Genomic DNA, 14244 nt, shown 5'->3' with positions numbered 1-14244 from the left:
GGTGCACATGATTTCCCTTGCCCCACCTCACAAGTTTAAACATTACCACGGGCGCAGCCAGCAGGAAGCCCTGCCAGGTGCAGAGAAAGCTAGGAAGGAAATCACAAGAAAGAAAGTAAACCAAACTCTGCTCCAGGGTCAGTTTGGATTTTCTCTCTCTCACACACCTTTCCTAGGCTAGCCCAGCAGCACCCAATCCCTTTGCTAAGCAATAAACTGCTTGTTGTGCACAAACATGTAGATAAGTAGGGAAGGTGCTATGAAGAGAGCACAAGCTCACCCTGACCATGGACATGCCACAAAGCCTGGGACATCCGTGGGCAGCCCAGCCAGGAAGGGAATTTAGGGGTGTTGCCACTGTCAGCAGCCACAGCAGCAGCCACCATGGTACAGATGCCTGCAGGTATTCAGGTAGATCCTATTTGAAATTCCTGGTCTGCCTCTCTAGGTTTATGCCGTGATTGTGTTCCTCTGGCATTTCATCCAACAGAAGAGTTATTTTCTTTTCCATCTGGTTCCCACAGTCACAGCTGGCCCCTTCTACCATGCTTCCAGCAAACCAGCCAGGCATCACCTTATAACCCCAGCCCTGCTGCTGAGCGAGCTGGAAAGGATGAATGCTGCAAGTCCGTGCAGGGATCAGAGGTTCAAACCGCATTGACAAAAGTGCCGGGAAGCAGCCACAGCTGCCAAAGACCTCCAGGGCCTGGAAGAAGCAGGAAAAATGGAGATTCAACTGGTTCTTTCACAAGCTCAGCTATCTGCAGCACTAGCGAGCTGGGAGGAAAGTGTAGGGGGGGGGAAGTAAATCAAATTATTTTCAGTGAAGCATTCTCACATGAAGAAATACAGGTCCAAACTCACACAGCGCAATCAAGTGTTACTCCATTATATTCCCTCCATGCCATTTACCCCCAGGCTGGACCCAGCCAGCAGATGACAGTATCCGAGCCTCTGCTGACTGTTCTCTCCAAGAACCTTTCATTTACATTTGTATGAGCCTTGAGGATGGGGAAGAAAGAAAATTCTGGCTAAAATTATCTTTTTTGATTTGAAAAACAAACAAACAAACACAAAAACCAAAACCAAAGCAAAAAAAACCCCACAAATCAAGGAGATACCCCCTCTTTCCAAGGGAGGTACTTATCCCCTGAAAGCTGCTGCCCTGCTCTTTGCCAGTTGTTTTTTCTTTGCCTCCCCCCTCCTCCATCCCCCTCTCCCAGCTGGGCAGACATGGAGCTGCCCTGCCCTGGACTGCAGCTCCTGGCTGCTCCACATCTGCTGCCAAGCACTATTTTGCTCCTACCTGATTACCTCTTATGAAAACCTTTATTTGTTCAACACAGATCATCCTGAGTTATTACTTTTCCCAAGCCAAAGACCATGCCCAGGACACAGGGTGAATCCAGAAGCAGGTATGACAGTTGCAGCAGGGGATTGCTAAAATAGCAGCAGGGCATCTCCCCTCCCACCCCAAGCCCATGCAACCCCTTGAAATGATGCCTACATGAGTCTCTCCCTGCCCCATCCCCTCCCAGGCATGTATCTTTAAGGAGAGCCACTGTTAGGACTCTCCTCCATGCTGGCTCTCAACCTCTCTGCCTGAAAGCCTCAAACTGCCGGAAATCCCTTGCATATCCTCCCCAGGCTTTCTGCTCACACTTTAACACTCATGTGCTGAAGTATTAATAGCAGCTGGCAGTGCAGAGCAAAAGGCGAGGCAGGAGGACTGGACACTCACCCTCCCAGGAGAGCACAGGGAGTCTCAGACAAATGTTAACTCTTCCATGATCCTTCGCTTACATTTTTTTTCCCCAGACTCCTCCCTACCATCAGTCTTGCCCTCTCAACACTCACTTTTCCCCAGCTTACTACTTGAGTCCCTAAGACAGGGGGGTTCCATACCTGAAGGTCTGTGGGTCATTCCCCACCAAGCAGTTACCGGGGGAAAGCAGCATTTCCAGTAGCATTGCTGTACTTGCTCTTCTTTTGAACACCAGACACTTGCTTTACAGCCTCCTGCCTCCCACGCTAGTACTGCAACAGCTCCTACCAGGCAGAAGGAGCCATCAAGGAGCAACATCTTCAAGAGAGTTACCACCTGGGTCTCATAAGCAGGCAGATTAAAGGAAGGAAGATTGCACCAATCCCTGCAAACACCTTTGGGAGCTGCCTTTCTTTTTTCTGGGCTTATTTAATACGACAGGCACAGGTTGCATTACACACTGGTCCCTTCCACTGTCTTCAGAGTGGCTTGCCCCAAGGAGCCCCAGAGTCACCCTAGCGACAGCACAGCAAGTCCAGCTCCCTGCACACCACTGGTGCCACAGCCAGCTTTCCAGCTGCACAATTTCTAGGCATATTATACCTAGGCAGCACAGGCTTATGGGAAGCAGTGCTCTGCTCAGGAGAGAAAATGCTCCAGAATTGGGCAGTAGACCCTATTTTCATTTAGCAGCAGAATCATCCAGGCCTGGACATTTCTCTGAATGTCATAACATAATTTTGAGGAGAAATTAAACTACAAAAAATTTAAACCAAGGAGGGACTGCTCCATCAAGTCAGTCAAAGAGGAATGCCTCTCGCTACTGGTGCTTTTCTTGGACTTCACTCGTTGCTTTCATGGCTTCCAAAATTTCAGCAGAGAGACGTCACACTTTGCAGGTCAGCCCTGAACATCTACAGCATTTTATCCACTAGCCTAACTGCAGAGTTGCCTTACAAACAAGTAATTTCTCTGCAAAGGGCACAAAAGGCTGCACTCTCATCTCTTTTGCAGTCCTAGACACAAGATAAATATAGCAAGGAGTAAATCTGCGCTCTCTGCCTAAGGTACAATTAGGGGTTTTGGTAAACACTAGCCACCGCCGGATGCGCCAGGCTCAGAGGATGCCTGTGGTGGGCAGCTCGGGAATCTGCCTCTGCCCGTGTGATGAGGGACACCAGACTTTGAGGGGAAGAAGAAAGGCTGAGCAGCCATGAGCTGGTCTTCCAACATACCCAGGAGCAATTTGCAAACTGACGTTTCAGCAACAAAAAGGTGAAGAAAATAAACACCATGGAGAGATGTATGCATTTAACCAAGAGAAATGGGGCCACACACAGCTGCTTAGGTAACCAGCACCGCATGAGCTAGCCCATACAGACCAGGTCAAGACACACCAGCCCTCCTTCCTCCTTCCACTTCATTTGTTCTTCCCCTATTCCTAAGGAGAAGAGTGCCAGATGCCACACCCCCCACACCTCCATGGCTATCCTACTCCTCCAGTGCACATTGCCACCCTGGCTGGAAGCATATCCTTTCACTCCCCAGCCCAGGAAAGGGTCCTCCCCACCTGCTCCATCAGCTCCTACACAGGTACCTTGGGTCAGCTACACCCCAGCATGGCCATATCCCTTGCAGAACACAGGATGGGGCTGGCAGAGGTGATAATGAACATATTTCTCTCTCCCAGGGCACTGTGCTCTTCTCTAGAGGAGTAGGGTTTGGTTTTGGGGTTCCCCTCCCCTCCCCCCATCCTTCACAATGAGACAAATAAACCCATATTCCATTGTCATTCCCCTTTCCTGCTCCTCCACCTCCTCTCTGCTGCAGCTGATGTGGGGTTCTTCTGAAAGGGCATTAGGAGCTTACTCTGGAGATTCCTGGTCCCGAGGCAATAAATAACCTTGCTCAAGGGCTACTGCTTCTGTCCTGGAGGAGTTGCATTCTGCACCTCTACATCTCCTTTCCTCAGTGGAACCCTGTGGACCTCATCAGTGCTCATCAACAAACCCATATCACATTCCAGTGAAGAAGGTGATTATCTTAAAACACAGTCAGCAGCTAAAGCCTCCAAACATTAGAGACCATTATGTCCCCAGTCACTCCTGAACTACTGATTTATATTTCACTGTCTCTGGCTTCCACACACCAGAGCCTACAGTGTCAGGTGCTGTACAAAGAAAGCATCAAAAGATCTACCTACTCACCTGTGAAGCCCAGTAGCCTTTTGGGACTAAAAGAGACTATATATAAGACTGGAGATGAATCACGGGTATTGTAAGGGAACAGGACAACAAGCCAGTGCTTGGCACATCCCCTCAATAGCAAACAGGCCCACGGCACCTATCACTATTCCTTAATTTCTTAGCTGTGCACACAAGCGCCTACAGTCCCTCCTTCACTGTAAGTAATGCACATCTCTGCTTGAAGCATGTGAGAGCTCCACAGGACTGTCCCAGGCAGCCTGAAGTCCACGTATCTGCATTATGCAAGCACTGTCCTCATGTGTCCATGCAGGAAACCAAGCACCTGAATCGAGAGCAGCCTTTTCACTTTAACTCTTCGTTGCCTGGACTTTTGCAGGAGATTTCCTGCAGAGCTGTGCTGCTGCAGAAGGGACTCTCCAGGCTGGCTGGTGACGAAGCTGCACCCTTTGCTACTTCACCCTCGTGATGAGAAAGAGCAAGGGGACACATGTAAAATGAGGGCTTGCCACTAGGGAGCCTGAGGAGAGCGAGCAGTGCATGTGCATGGGGACGCTCTTTGGCATGGAGATCTGTGCAGCTGGGGTGACTGGTGTGGTGCTTAAAACAAAGGGGAATAGAGGCTGCCCAAAGAAATTCATGACCTCATCTGGGGAGACATCCAAAGCAGTGAGGCTGCAACCACAAGTCTCTGGTTAACCCCTCTGCTGCTCCACCAAAGTGAATGGCACAGCCCATGCAAAAAACATCACACTGCAAAGAGATGATGTGCATCCCCACAACCTCCTGCTGGACCAGAAGTGCTGCACGCACAGCCTGCATCCCAGTGTGCCAACAAGAAGATTAAAAAAATGCAGTAAAGGTTAGGATAATCTAAAGGTCTGGACCAAGGTTTATAGGAGGGGTTCCCAAACTCAGTTTTCTCAGATACCACAATTATATGTAGAGGGCTGTGCTGTGTCGTGGGGGTACCCATGTCTGAGCTGCAGGAGATGTGTGACAGTTCTGGCAGCATTTCCCTGGGAAAAAAAAATAGCTCAAAAACCTAATGGTTCTTATAGCACTCTGAATTAGCTTATGTAACAGTAATCATATACGCTTGACTAGGAAGCCCCTGGCTTTCTGACATTTCTTTTGTTTATTTCCATTATTCTGGTTAACCCCCAACTTCACATAAACCAATTTCTAATGTTGTTCTCTTACAGACTTGAGGCAAAAAGAGAAGAGATGGTCCTCAGGGCAAGGTACTAAGTTGAGAGATGGAAACAGCAAGATCTATTGCCTTATCCACTTTTACCTCACCCTGTGAATTTGGAGCATCCCAAACTAGTGAGCCCTGCTGAAACCCTGTTGACGTGATGATGCCAATTTAATCTATGCCAACAGCTATGTGCATCCAGCTCTTTCACCCACCCTGCCACACATCTTTCCATTCCAGCGCCCATGAGGAAGGGTCCCCAGATTAATAGGCAATGCAAAAGGTGCAGCTTTCAGCTTCTCTGCTGCTCTATTTCCCCCAACTATTGGGGGAAATAGGGAACATCAATAACTATTAAAGGGAAAACGCAAGGCTTAACCAGCGAAAAGCAAAATAGGACAAGAACTATCTGTGCAGGTCTTATTGAAATTTTTTATTAATCCCAGCTACCAGCTCCTGCAGAGACCCCCTGGGTGCCCTGGGCAGTATGGCAGTATAGTGCCATCATGGTCAGTGGGGTCCTAGAGCTCATGCCCCAAGCAGAAGCTCACAGGGTCACACCACAACCAGCACCTTTGAAACATCTCAGTCATCCTGCATCTCTAGCCCACACTGGTCCACCCGCTGCAGCTTCTGGCCCTGCTGTCTACCACCACCAACCTAAAGGGTAAACAAAGGTCTTAAGCTGGTGCAATCAACAAACATGCCGGGCATGGGAGCTGCTCCGCTTCATACCCAAGAGAAGTATTTAGACAGTATGAGACAAACTGCCCTGACGGAGGTTTCATGATGTCAGTGAGTGCCCCTTTCTAATGTAACCCAGATAGCTGGCCTTGAGCTTCATGCCTCTCTAAATTATGCCCTATGCTTCCAAAAAGTACCGAGACAAGTTATGGTTGATCCTCAGCCAACTGCTGATGATGCAGAAGTGGGGCTGCTAGCGCCCTGGTTTTTTTGTATGGAAAAGCTGCGCCTGCCCTGGACTGCAGCTGGCCCTGGCAGCCTGCTCCTGCTCCCCTCAGGCCAGCTTGGGCAGCCATGCAGCCAGACAATGGCTGAAGCAGGAAAGCTGAGGCACCTGCTCCCCTCCAACCCCTTTGGGACCTCTCATGGTCAAAGCACCGGACCCACAAATAGTACCAGTGCAGGAACAGTTCTGCTGCAACACAGCAGGAAGGCATCCTCCTCCCTGCATTCACTTCCTCAGAAAAGCCATGCTTTTTTAGCTAAATCAGTAAACTCTCCCTTTTTCTGGACCCTCCTGCATTACTCCTGCCAGGAAGTTCCCTCCTCCTAGCGAAAACTGAACTGTCACCTGGATGCAAATCAAAGTACAGAGCACAGCTGGCTGCCCAAGAAGAATACAATGCCAATTTCTTCCACTTCAACTGCTCTCGGGCTGTTTTCTGGGCAGCTCAAGAACACATCACTGCTCTGGATGGAAAATGTCAGCACATATCTCTCTCAAATTCATCAGGTACACTTGTAGGAAAATGAAGTGGGAGTAACTTCCCTTACACACCCTTCTTAACTCTGCAGAAATACTGCCTGAAGCCCCAGACATCTTCCTTGCCCTTCCAGTCCTCAAGCTGAGGTGCCCACAGCTTCCACCATCAGGCTGCACCCCACGACGGTGGTGTTGTCCATGGTGATCCACAGGCCCAAGCCAGTCCATTGCTGAGCTGCAGGGCATGAGGTCCAACACAACTAGCAATGGTGTAGAAAGGGGGAACCAGTAGTGAGCCCAGCTCCACACATCTTCCACTGAATAGGCCCTGGTTAGGTTTAGCTCAGCATCTCCGGGGTGTTGGACATCAGAAGTTGTTTCTGTAGCAGTAATTGTGACATCTCTTTGCATAGCCAGGGCCCCATTACAAGTGTGAGACACTTGAACACTGTCTTAACCTGGTATCTCCCCCTTCCCATGGCATTCCTCAGGTATGCATGATACTAACTCCATTTTTGCAGCCAAAGAAAAACAAACTGAGACAAAGCATAGGTTTCACATATGCCTAAAGGGAGCTACCTAAAGAAATTATGGTCCCCTATAATCCTACATGGACATGGGTTCCTCCAAGAATCTTATTCTTCCCATCCTAAAGTAAGTACTCTCAGACACTTTCTGATAGCCTACAGCTCATCTCCATGGGACCAGCCCAGATGAGCCCCACATCACTGGCTTGCCTGGGACTATGCGGCAAGCCTGTATGAAAAATAACTGGAGCCCCAAAGCCCCAGAATTGCTGCTCATTGAAGAATGCTGAATACCAATTCCACACAACCACATTCGAAGGTACAAGAAAAATTGAGAGAAGTCACAGAATAAGGTTTCCAAAAGACGTCATCATCAGACCTCCAGGTTTCTACTGTCATTGCATGCCCTAAGGCAATACGTGCTGTGTGGATGACTGCGTGGCTTTCTAGACCCCAAGTCAGTCGCTATGGAAATGCATGTCATCCCTTCCTTTGTTTAGGGTGGCAAAGAGCCCAAAGCAACCCTCTTCTGTGATGCTTCACTTAACCACTGCTCAGTCATCCCAACCCCAATTTATCTTTTACAGGAATAAAAGCTTCTGGGTGCAAGGCCAGATGTGCAGAGGGGAAAATTTAGACGTGAAACAAGGGGAAATTGAGCTGCAGTTATATGGAGTCATAAATATTTACTGCAGTGTAAACTGGAGCACTGAGCTGCTCATTTGATTTTAACTTGAAAAAAAAATTAAAATTTAAAAGGTCTCTCACCAGAAAAGTGGAAAAGTGTATAATTAGAGTCTAAAGAAAACAAGCGTGAACAAATGCGCTGTGTCTTTCAGTTTAGATTCTCTACCCTCCAGTTACCTTTGGAGCAGCACCAATTCCTCTTTCTGTCCTCAGACGTAAAAATATGTGAAAACATGTGGTGCCAGGACCGAGACTGCAACGTTATTTTTACACATGCAGAAGATAAACATGCACTTCAGTTCAAAGCTACCAGCTTCTGCACTGGTGGCCAAGTTTTGAAGCATCAGCTTTAAAATGCAGCTCAGTTCTTCTGGACTGAACGATCACTGCCACAAAGATTTAGCACCCAGACCAATACTGTGACTCCATGCTAAATTACCACCCAATGCATTTTCTCTGCTGTTTGGCATTAGTTTGGGGTGCAGTGGCCTACTCTGACCATACTTTACATCCTCCCACCAATCATCACCAATCACAACATTAGGGTTGGAGATGGCGACAGCGCACACCTGAAGCTCCAATGCAAAGCAGCAAGTATCCCAGCAGCAGGACAGCATCACAGCATGCCATGTCCCCTTGTCACCCTTGTCCATGCCATAACATGAACACCTGTCCCTGTGCTTATCAGTAGCATTTGATGAGGGCCAGGCAGGCAGCGTCACACCTCCCAGGGTGTTTAAGTGCATGCTTAATGGGGCAAAGGTTGGACTAGATGATCCCTGAGGTCCCTTCCAACCTGTGATTCTGTGATTCTGTGACCTGTGACTAATCCGCATTCAACATGTGCTGATGCTTTGATACAGCAAAGCACTGAAGTCACCAGTCCAGGAAGACATTCCAAGGGTGGCTTTCTCCTCCCACTCACACAGAGGGAAAAGCTGAAAACATCTGTTTGAATAAGTATATCTGGGAGCTGAGATAGGATATGAGGGCTGAGAAGATGAATTGAAATAGCAAGTTGAGCCCAGAGGAAGCAACTGTGAGTGACAGAAAAAAACAAGGGGACAGGAGCAGATGAAAGCCCTGAACTAAGTGTGGCCAGAGCAGGTTATCGAGGCAAATGGGGTTCTTGAGGGGACAGGCTGATTGCAGCAAGCAGCAGAAAGGACTGTCAGCATCCCAGAGAAAATGAGGAAGCAATGCCAAGGAGAGGCCATACGTATCAGAGAAGCAAACCTGAAGGAAGATTTCAATTGCACCAAAGCACCTGCTAAGAAATATGAACATCAGTGATGTACAAGAGACCCCAGTTCTGGAGACAGATGCCTCCCACAGCAGTTTGGACCTCTGGAGCAGCACAGATGCATAGTGGCGGGGTGGAGGGCAGGCAGAGCCAGCAAAAAGGGCCATCAGAAGGAAAAGCCCAGGAACAGGTTATCTCAGCTTCCTTTTGGGAGTTTTAGATGACAACACTGACATTTTCTACTCCCAAGGGATAATTTGGGTCAGGTCAATGCAGGTAAGCACCAGGAACTTGTTTCTGTCCCTGGACAGTCCCAACCAGCATCATGCACACGCAAGCAGAGCACACAGGCTTGGATATTCACAAGCACCAAGACTTCTGCTACTGTTTCCCTGAGGCTGGAAAACATCTTTTTCAAGAAAGAAACCCTCCCACCCGCTTCCTTCTGAATCAGAAACAGTTTCAGAAACATTAAGCTGCAATTAGGAGTATAAATTTAGTCACAAGCAAGTATAATCCATAAATCTCCACATCCAATAAAAAATAATAGCTAAGGAATGTATGAAATAGCCACTAGTTACTAAAGCTGTATTTCAACCTCAGGCCATTCCTGCTTTCTGTTGCCCTGTGTTAGACCCCTTGAATTGGGACGGGGCTTTCTAATTATTCTCTCTGGGTCCGTTATTCAGTAAGTAATTAATAGTTTATTTTATATTACTCTTTTAATTAAAAAAAATATATATATACTGCTCTCCCTGTCTGCAGCATAGACAGCTCTGCAATTATTAGCAGCCAGCTTTGCCTCCCCAATTATGGCCACTGGACAGCAGACAGGAGATATGATTTCTGAGAGTTACCTCTTACATTCTCTTTTTTTTAAGCTTGTTTTTTTTTTTTAATTGGATGAGGAAGTTTCAGAGTGAGAAATTAACGGAACTTACTTGGACTTGCCTGGTCACTGAGTCTCCGAAGTCTCCCGCTGGAGGTCCGGGTGATTCCTAAAGTGAGAAGAAGGTTTCAATGGGCCAAGGGAGTTCATGTCAATACAGTGCATGTGAAGCTATCTCCCCACTATGACTTACATCTGGTAAGGCACATTTTCTGTTGGGAATCTGCTACACACAATCACCTCTGCAATCAAAGGAATGTTATATGTTATTTTAAATAGAAAAACACTTGAGGAGAGACCTCCACTTTTCCCTGAAGATGTCAAATATTATTATCCAAACATCTCAAACCCAAGAATGCATTTAAGGTTTCCAGAAACACCAGAGAGAACTTTTGAAATATTAGGTGGGACATGTACCTTCACCTCTTGCTCCAGGATATTTTAACCTAGAAACAAGTGTAGCACTTCCAGAGACTGGTTTCCTTGCTGAGAGAAAGCACAGAAATTTAAGAACCAGCACGTGCCCTGCACTGGCAGAGAGCTTCAGCAAAGAGAATCCTGCAAAAAAAAATGCTTCCCAGAGGTGCTCAGCCTCAAGGACAGCAGTGACTCCGGTGTTCAGCATCACAGGAAAGCAAGGGGTGACTACTTTCTAGCTAGATTGCACCCAGCATCCTGGGAATGACATATATGAGAACCCTGTCATGGGGTTAAACAGGCTGAAACACAGGATACATCACATGTTCTAGGCAGATGCTAACCCAGAAAACAGCGGTTCAGATGTTGGGCTAATTCTGCTTCATCTTTTTTAATGAAAAAGTATTCATCATACTCATTGGAGTATGAATTGCTAATTCACATGCACTGTGCTGGAGAAAGATATGTGGACATCTTAATCTAAGCTATATCATACATTTGAAAGACAAAACCCAGACACACCTGTCTCCTCCATTCCCATATCCATTTCAGAAAGCAATCGGTAACTCCCAGATGCCTGTCTGCTTCCCAGACTCCGCACAAGCCAGCAGGGCCTGCTGGCTACAGCAGCGTTTCTAAACCACCAGCAATTCATTTAACTTCTCTGCCACTGCAGCTGCCTATTCGTAGAGTGATGATTGCTGTAAGACTCATCTCCCAGGTATGCTGAAAAACTCATCAAGAACCAGAATTCACCTTAACAAGCCATATGCAGAAACTGTTTGTTGATTAGTGCCTAAGTTTCTCTTTTCATAGCACAGTAGGAGCCACAGAGGATCCTCAGCTCAACACAAACCCTGCCTAACTGCACCAATATTTTGAACTGGGGTTCCTACCCTGCAAACAGGTAAGAGACTGACCAGTTCTTCGGGGTGATGATGTTGCTTAATTACAAGTGATAGTCTTTAAACAAGTATCTTCATGTTTCACCATCTACCAGATTTGTTGGACAATAAGCAAAGGGGCTAAACCAGCACCAAGTTAAGCTGTAGAACATCCCCAAACTGTGATTTGTAACATAGCCACAACCTTGCAAACCTTGCCAGCTGGAAGAGTGCATCAAGGAGAAAGAGCATGAGCTGAAGAGAAAAGCAAGAAAGAAGAAAAAATAAAGAGAGAAAAAGAAAGAAGAAAGAAAAAAAGAAAGAAGAAATAAAGAGAAAGAAAAAAAGAAAAAAAAAGAAGAAAATATATAAAAGGCAGGAAAACTTTCTTAGCAATGAGCCCTGGGATGGAGAGAGGGAAAGGAAAAGAGCTACCTGGCAACTCTACATGGAAAAAGTGCCTCACACTTAGAAGCCTCTGCTTATAAATATGCACATGCATGTGCATTTTCTCTCTCCCCTTCCTTTTCTAATAGAAAAGCCTCTGTGACTACAGCATTATGTGGCTGAACCACAGGGTCGGTCCCAGGGAAATGGCGGAGCTGCCCAAGCATGGCAGCATGGGGAGAGCCCCCAGTGAGTACCGCCCGAGCCACGTCCCCGCTCAGCTCTGCCCCGCAGAGAGGGCAGCCAGCCAAAGGGCCAAAAATAGAGCCGGGAATCCACCCACACACAGACAACCAGCCTGTCTTCAAGAGCTTTAGCTGCATTGCAATGGGGCAGTCCGCTGCTACGCGGATTGCTCTGCCTGCAGTTTCCAGTACTGACAGCAAAAGAAGGGCTGAAGTTTCTAAAAGCTTGTGCGCTATAATCAGCCTCATAAATTGTAAGCATTTTTTTTTTCCTACTAAACCCAGCCCTGTTTTTTTAAGTATTTTCTCCTCTTTAAATGTCTACTGCTTCTTTGGATACTAGCAAAACTGAAGAGGCGTATTTCCTCTGCTCTGGGTTTTAAATAGCACTTCTTCAGACAAGCTGCAAGAGCACTAGAGTCCTGGCTCAGCTCCTTGCAGAGAACAAATACCTCTGCTTTGTCTGTGTGCAGGCAAGGTGCAGTGTTGAAATTGGCTTTCATAATTGCTCAAAAACCAGAGAAAAATGTCCCTTATGGGTGGCACCCTGAAGAACACAGATATGCAGCCATGCTGAGCTATTTAAACACATCCTTTAATGTTCAAAGACTTCATTCAGTCTGCGGCAAAGCAGGACGGAAGTCGAGTGAGGAGCTTACAAGCTTGGACAGGATCGCATATAGGAAATAGGCTTTATTCCCTTTAGCAACGACTCCAGTGGAAAAACACACACAGGACTCGGAGCATCCAACACAGCAGCACAACCACCGGAGCATCCATGCGCTGGCTGAGCCTGTACCTTTTATGCAAACATTTCCAAGTATTTGTTTATCTGCCCTGCCTCACAGGTTTTCTCTGGGGATCTGTAATTACTATTCACACCATTTTAAAATAGGTAAACCCACAGGTGGACAAGCAGAATTGATTTGCCCTGTATTGGAGACAGCATTAGAGGGAAGTTTTTCTGACAGCTGTTGCTTTAACCCCTCTTAACAACTTTAATAATACATAATAATGCTGTTAATCCCTTTCAACAGAAGGGAAAATAAGGAGCAAACAAGCCATTTGTACAGGCTGTCCATCACCTTAACAGCAAATCTGGAAAGAGGCGGGAGCACTACAAAGTCCAAGCCAAGCTTGCTGTCCGCGATGCCCCACTGCCCCTTCACGAAGGGAGGATCCAGACACAGTCCTGAAAAGCAGATAAACAGCAGGGAAAGCTGGCAGCCTGGCAAGAGACAAGATCGGGGTGGGGGGAGCGTGCAACAGCTAAAAACATGCTGCTCTGAACACACTGCCAGGAAGCCAGCAATGGGGGCAGGACCGGAGAGTATTGGCTTGCCGAGCACAGTCTGGGGTTACCTCTATTTATAGCATGGAAGCAGCAGGCTGAGCCCTGAGTTTGGGCTGTGGGGCTGTGAAATGGAAATCAAAGGTTTCCACCCCAGACACAGTGTCTATGAGTCTTCCCTCTTAACGCAATGCAAATGCCCTCAAGCCATGCTATAAGTTTATTGTAGTGCACTGGACTAAAAAATAATGAAATATGCTTTATTTAGTGAAATTAGGAATGCTTTCCACATCACTGGCAGAATGACTTCAAAATGGAAGGGTCCAACAGTTAAAATCAGCCAATGGAAGAACAGTTCATTCAATGCAGTGGATGTACCGCAGCAGGACAAAGTTACGATATTCGCAGAGCTTAGCCTCACCTTGGTTCACTGGCTGAGCAATATTTTTTCATGTTTCATAGTCAACAACTAACTGCCTCCAGATCCATAGGCTGGGACCATATGGCACAGCACGAAGGCAGCAGCACCAAAGGCACATGGGGCTTGACTGGGGTCGTCTTTGCAACTGCTGAAGCTAAGAATTGGTCCAAATGGTTTGTGTCAGCTCAAGTGAGATCCCAGTCAGGCTCACAACTAAATTACTCCCTCAGATAATATTGGGCCAAATGCTTTACTACTTCTTGCTTCTTGCAGCTGCTGATATAACACACTATGGACGTAAAGCATTCCAATATTGAAATAAGAGCATTTTCTAGACACTTGCCCCAGTGCAGAGGATACAGATGTGGTACAGGGCAGCCAGGAGGCTGAATCCAGCCCGTCTGGAGAAGCTGTCCTTGCTATAGTGTGACTTTTCTAGCTGACTTTGCTGAATCTGAACTTAGAGCTAACAAGGAGACTGACAGAGATGTTCACCTCCAATACAGTCAACAGGTACCTTCTCCAAAACAAAGTTCTTGCATGATACACCCCAAAATTTTTATGGATGCATATAATAGTAATGAGACAGGCCACCTGAAGTTTATTTTCTCCTCAGAGTAAGTGATCCATGCCACTACA

The 14244-nt window shown here is 47.0% G+C and overlaps 1 protein-coding gene across 2 annotated transcripts in view; it reads right to left on the bottom strand.

The window, feature by feature from the left end:
* The window catches only part of SEPTIN9 (septin 9), a 143721-nt gene that overhangs the window by 105790 nt on the left and 23687 nt on the right, over positions 1–14244 (bottom strand). Inside the window, exon 2 of one of the 2 annotated variants that reach the window (XM_075111269.1) lies at positions 10013–10069. The exons of the other annotated variant lie outside the window; for it this stretch is intronic. Within the exon in view, the coding sequence (XP_074967370.1) occupies positions 10013–10069 (57 nt within the window). The remainder of the gene's footprint in view (positions 1–10012; positions 10070–14244) is intronic. 2 annotated transcript variants of the gene reach the window in all.

Source organism: Phalacrocorax aristotelis, chromosome 16 (assembly GCF_949628215.1).
Source record: "Phalacrocorax aristotelis chromosome 16, bGulAri2.1, whole genome shotgun sequence".
Taxonomy (NCBI): Eukaryota; Metazoa; Chordata; class Aves; order Suliformes; family Phalacrocoracidae; genus Phalacrocorax; species Phalacrocorax aristotelis.
The sequence above is the reverse complement of the archived record's forward strand: the minus strand, read 5'-3'. Positions and strand labels throughout refer to the sequence as shown.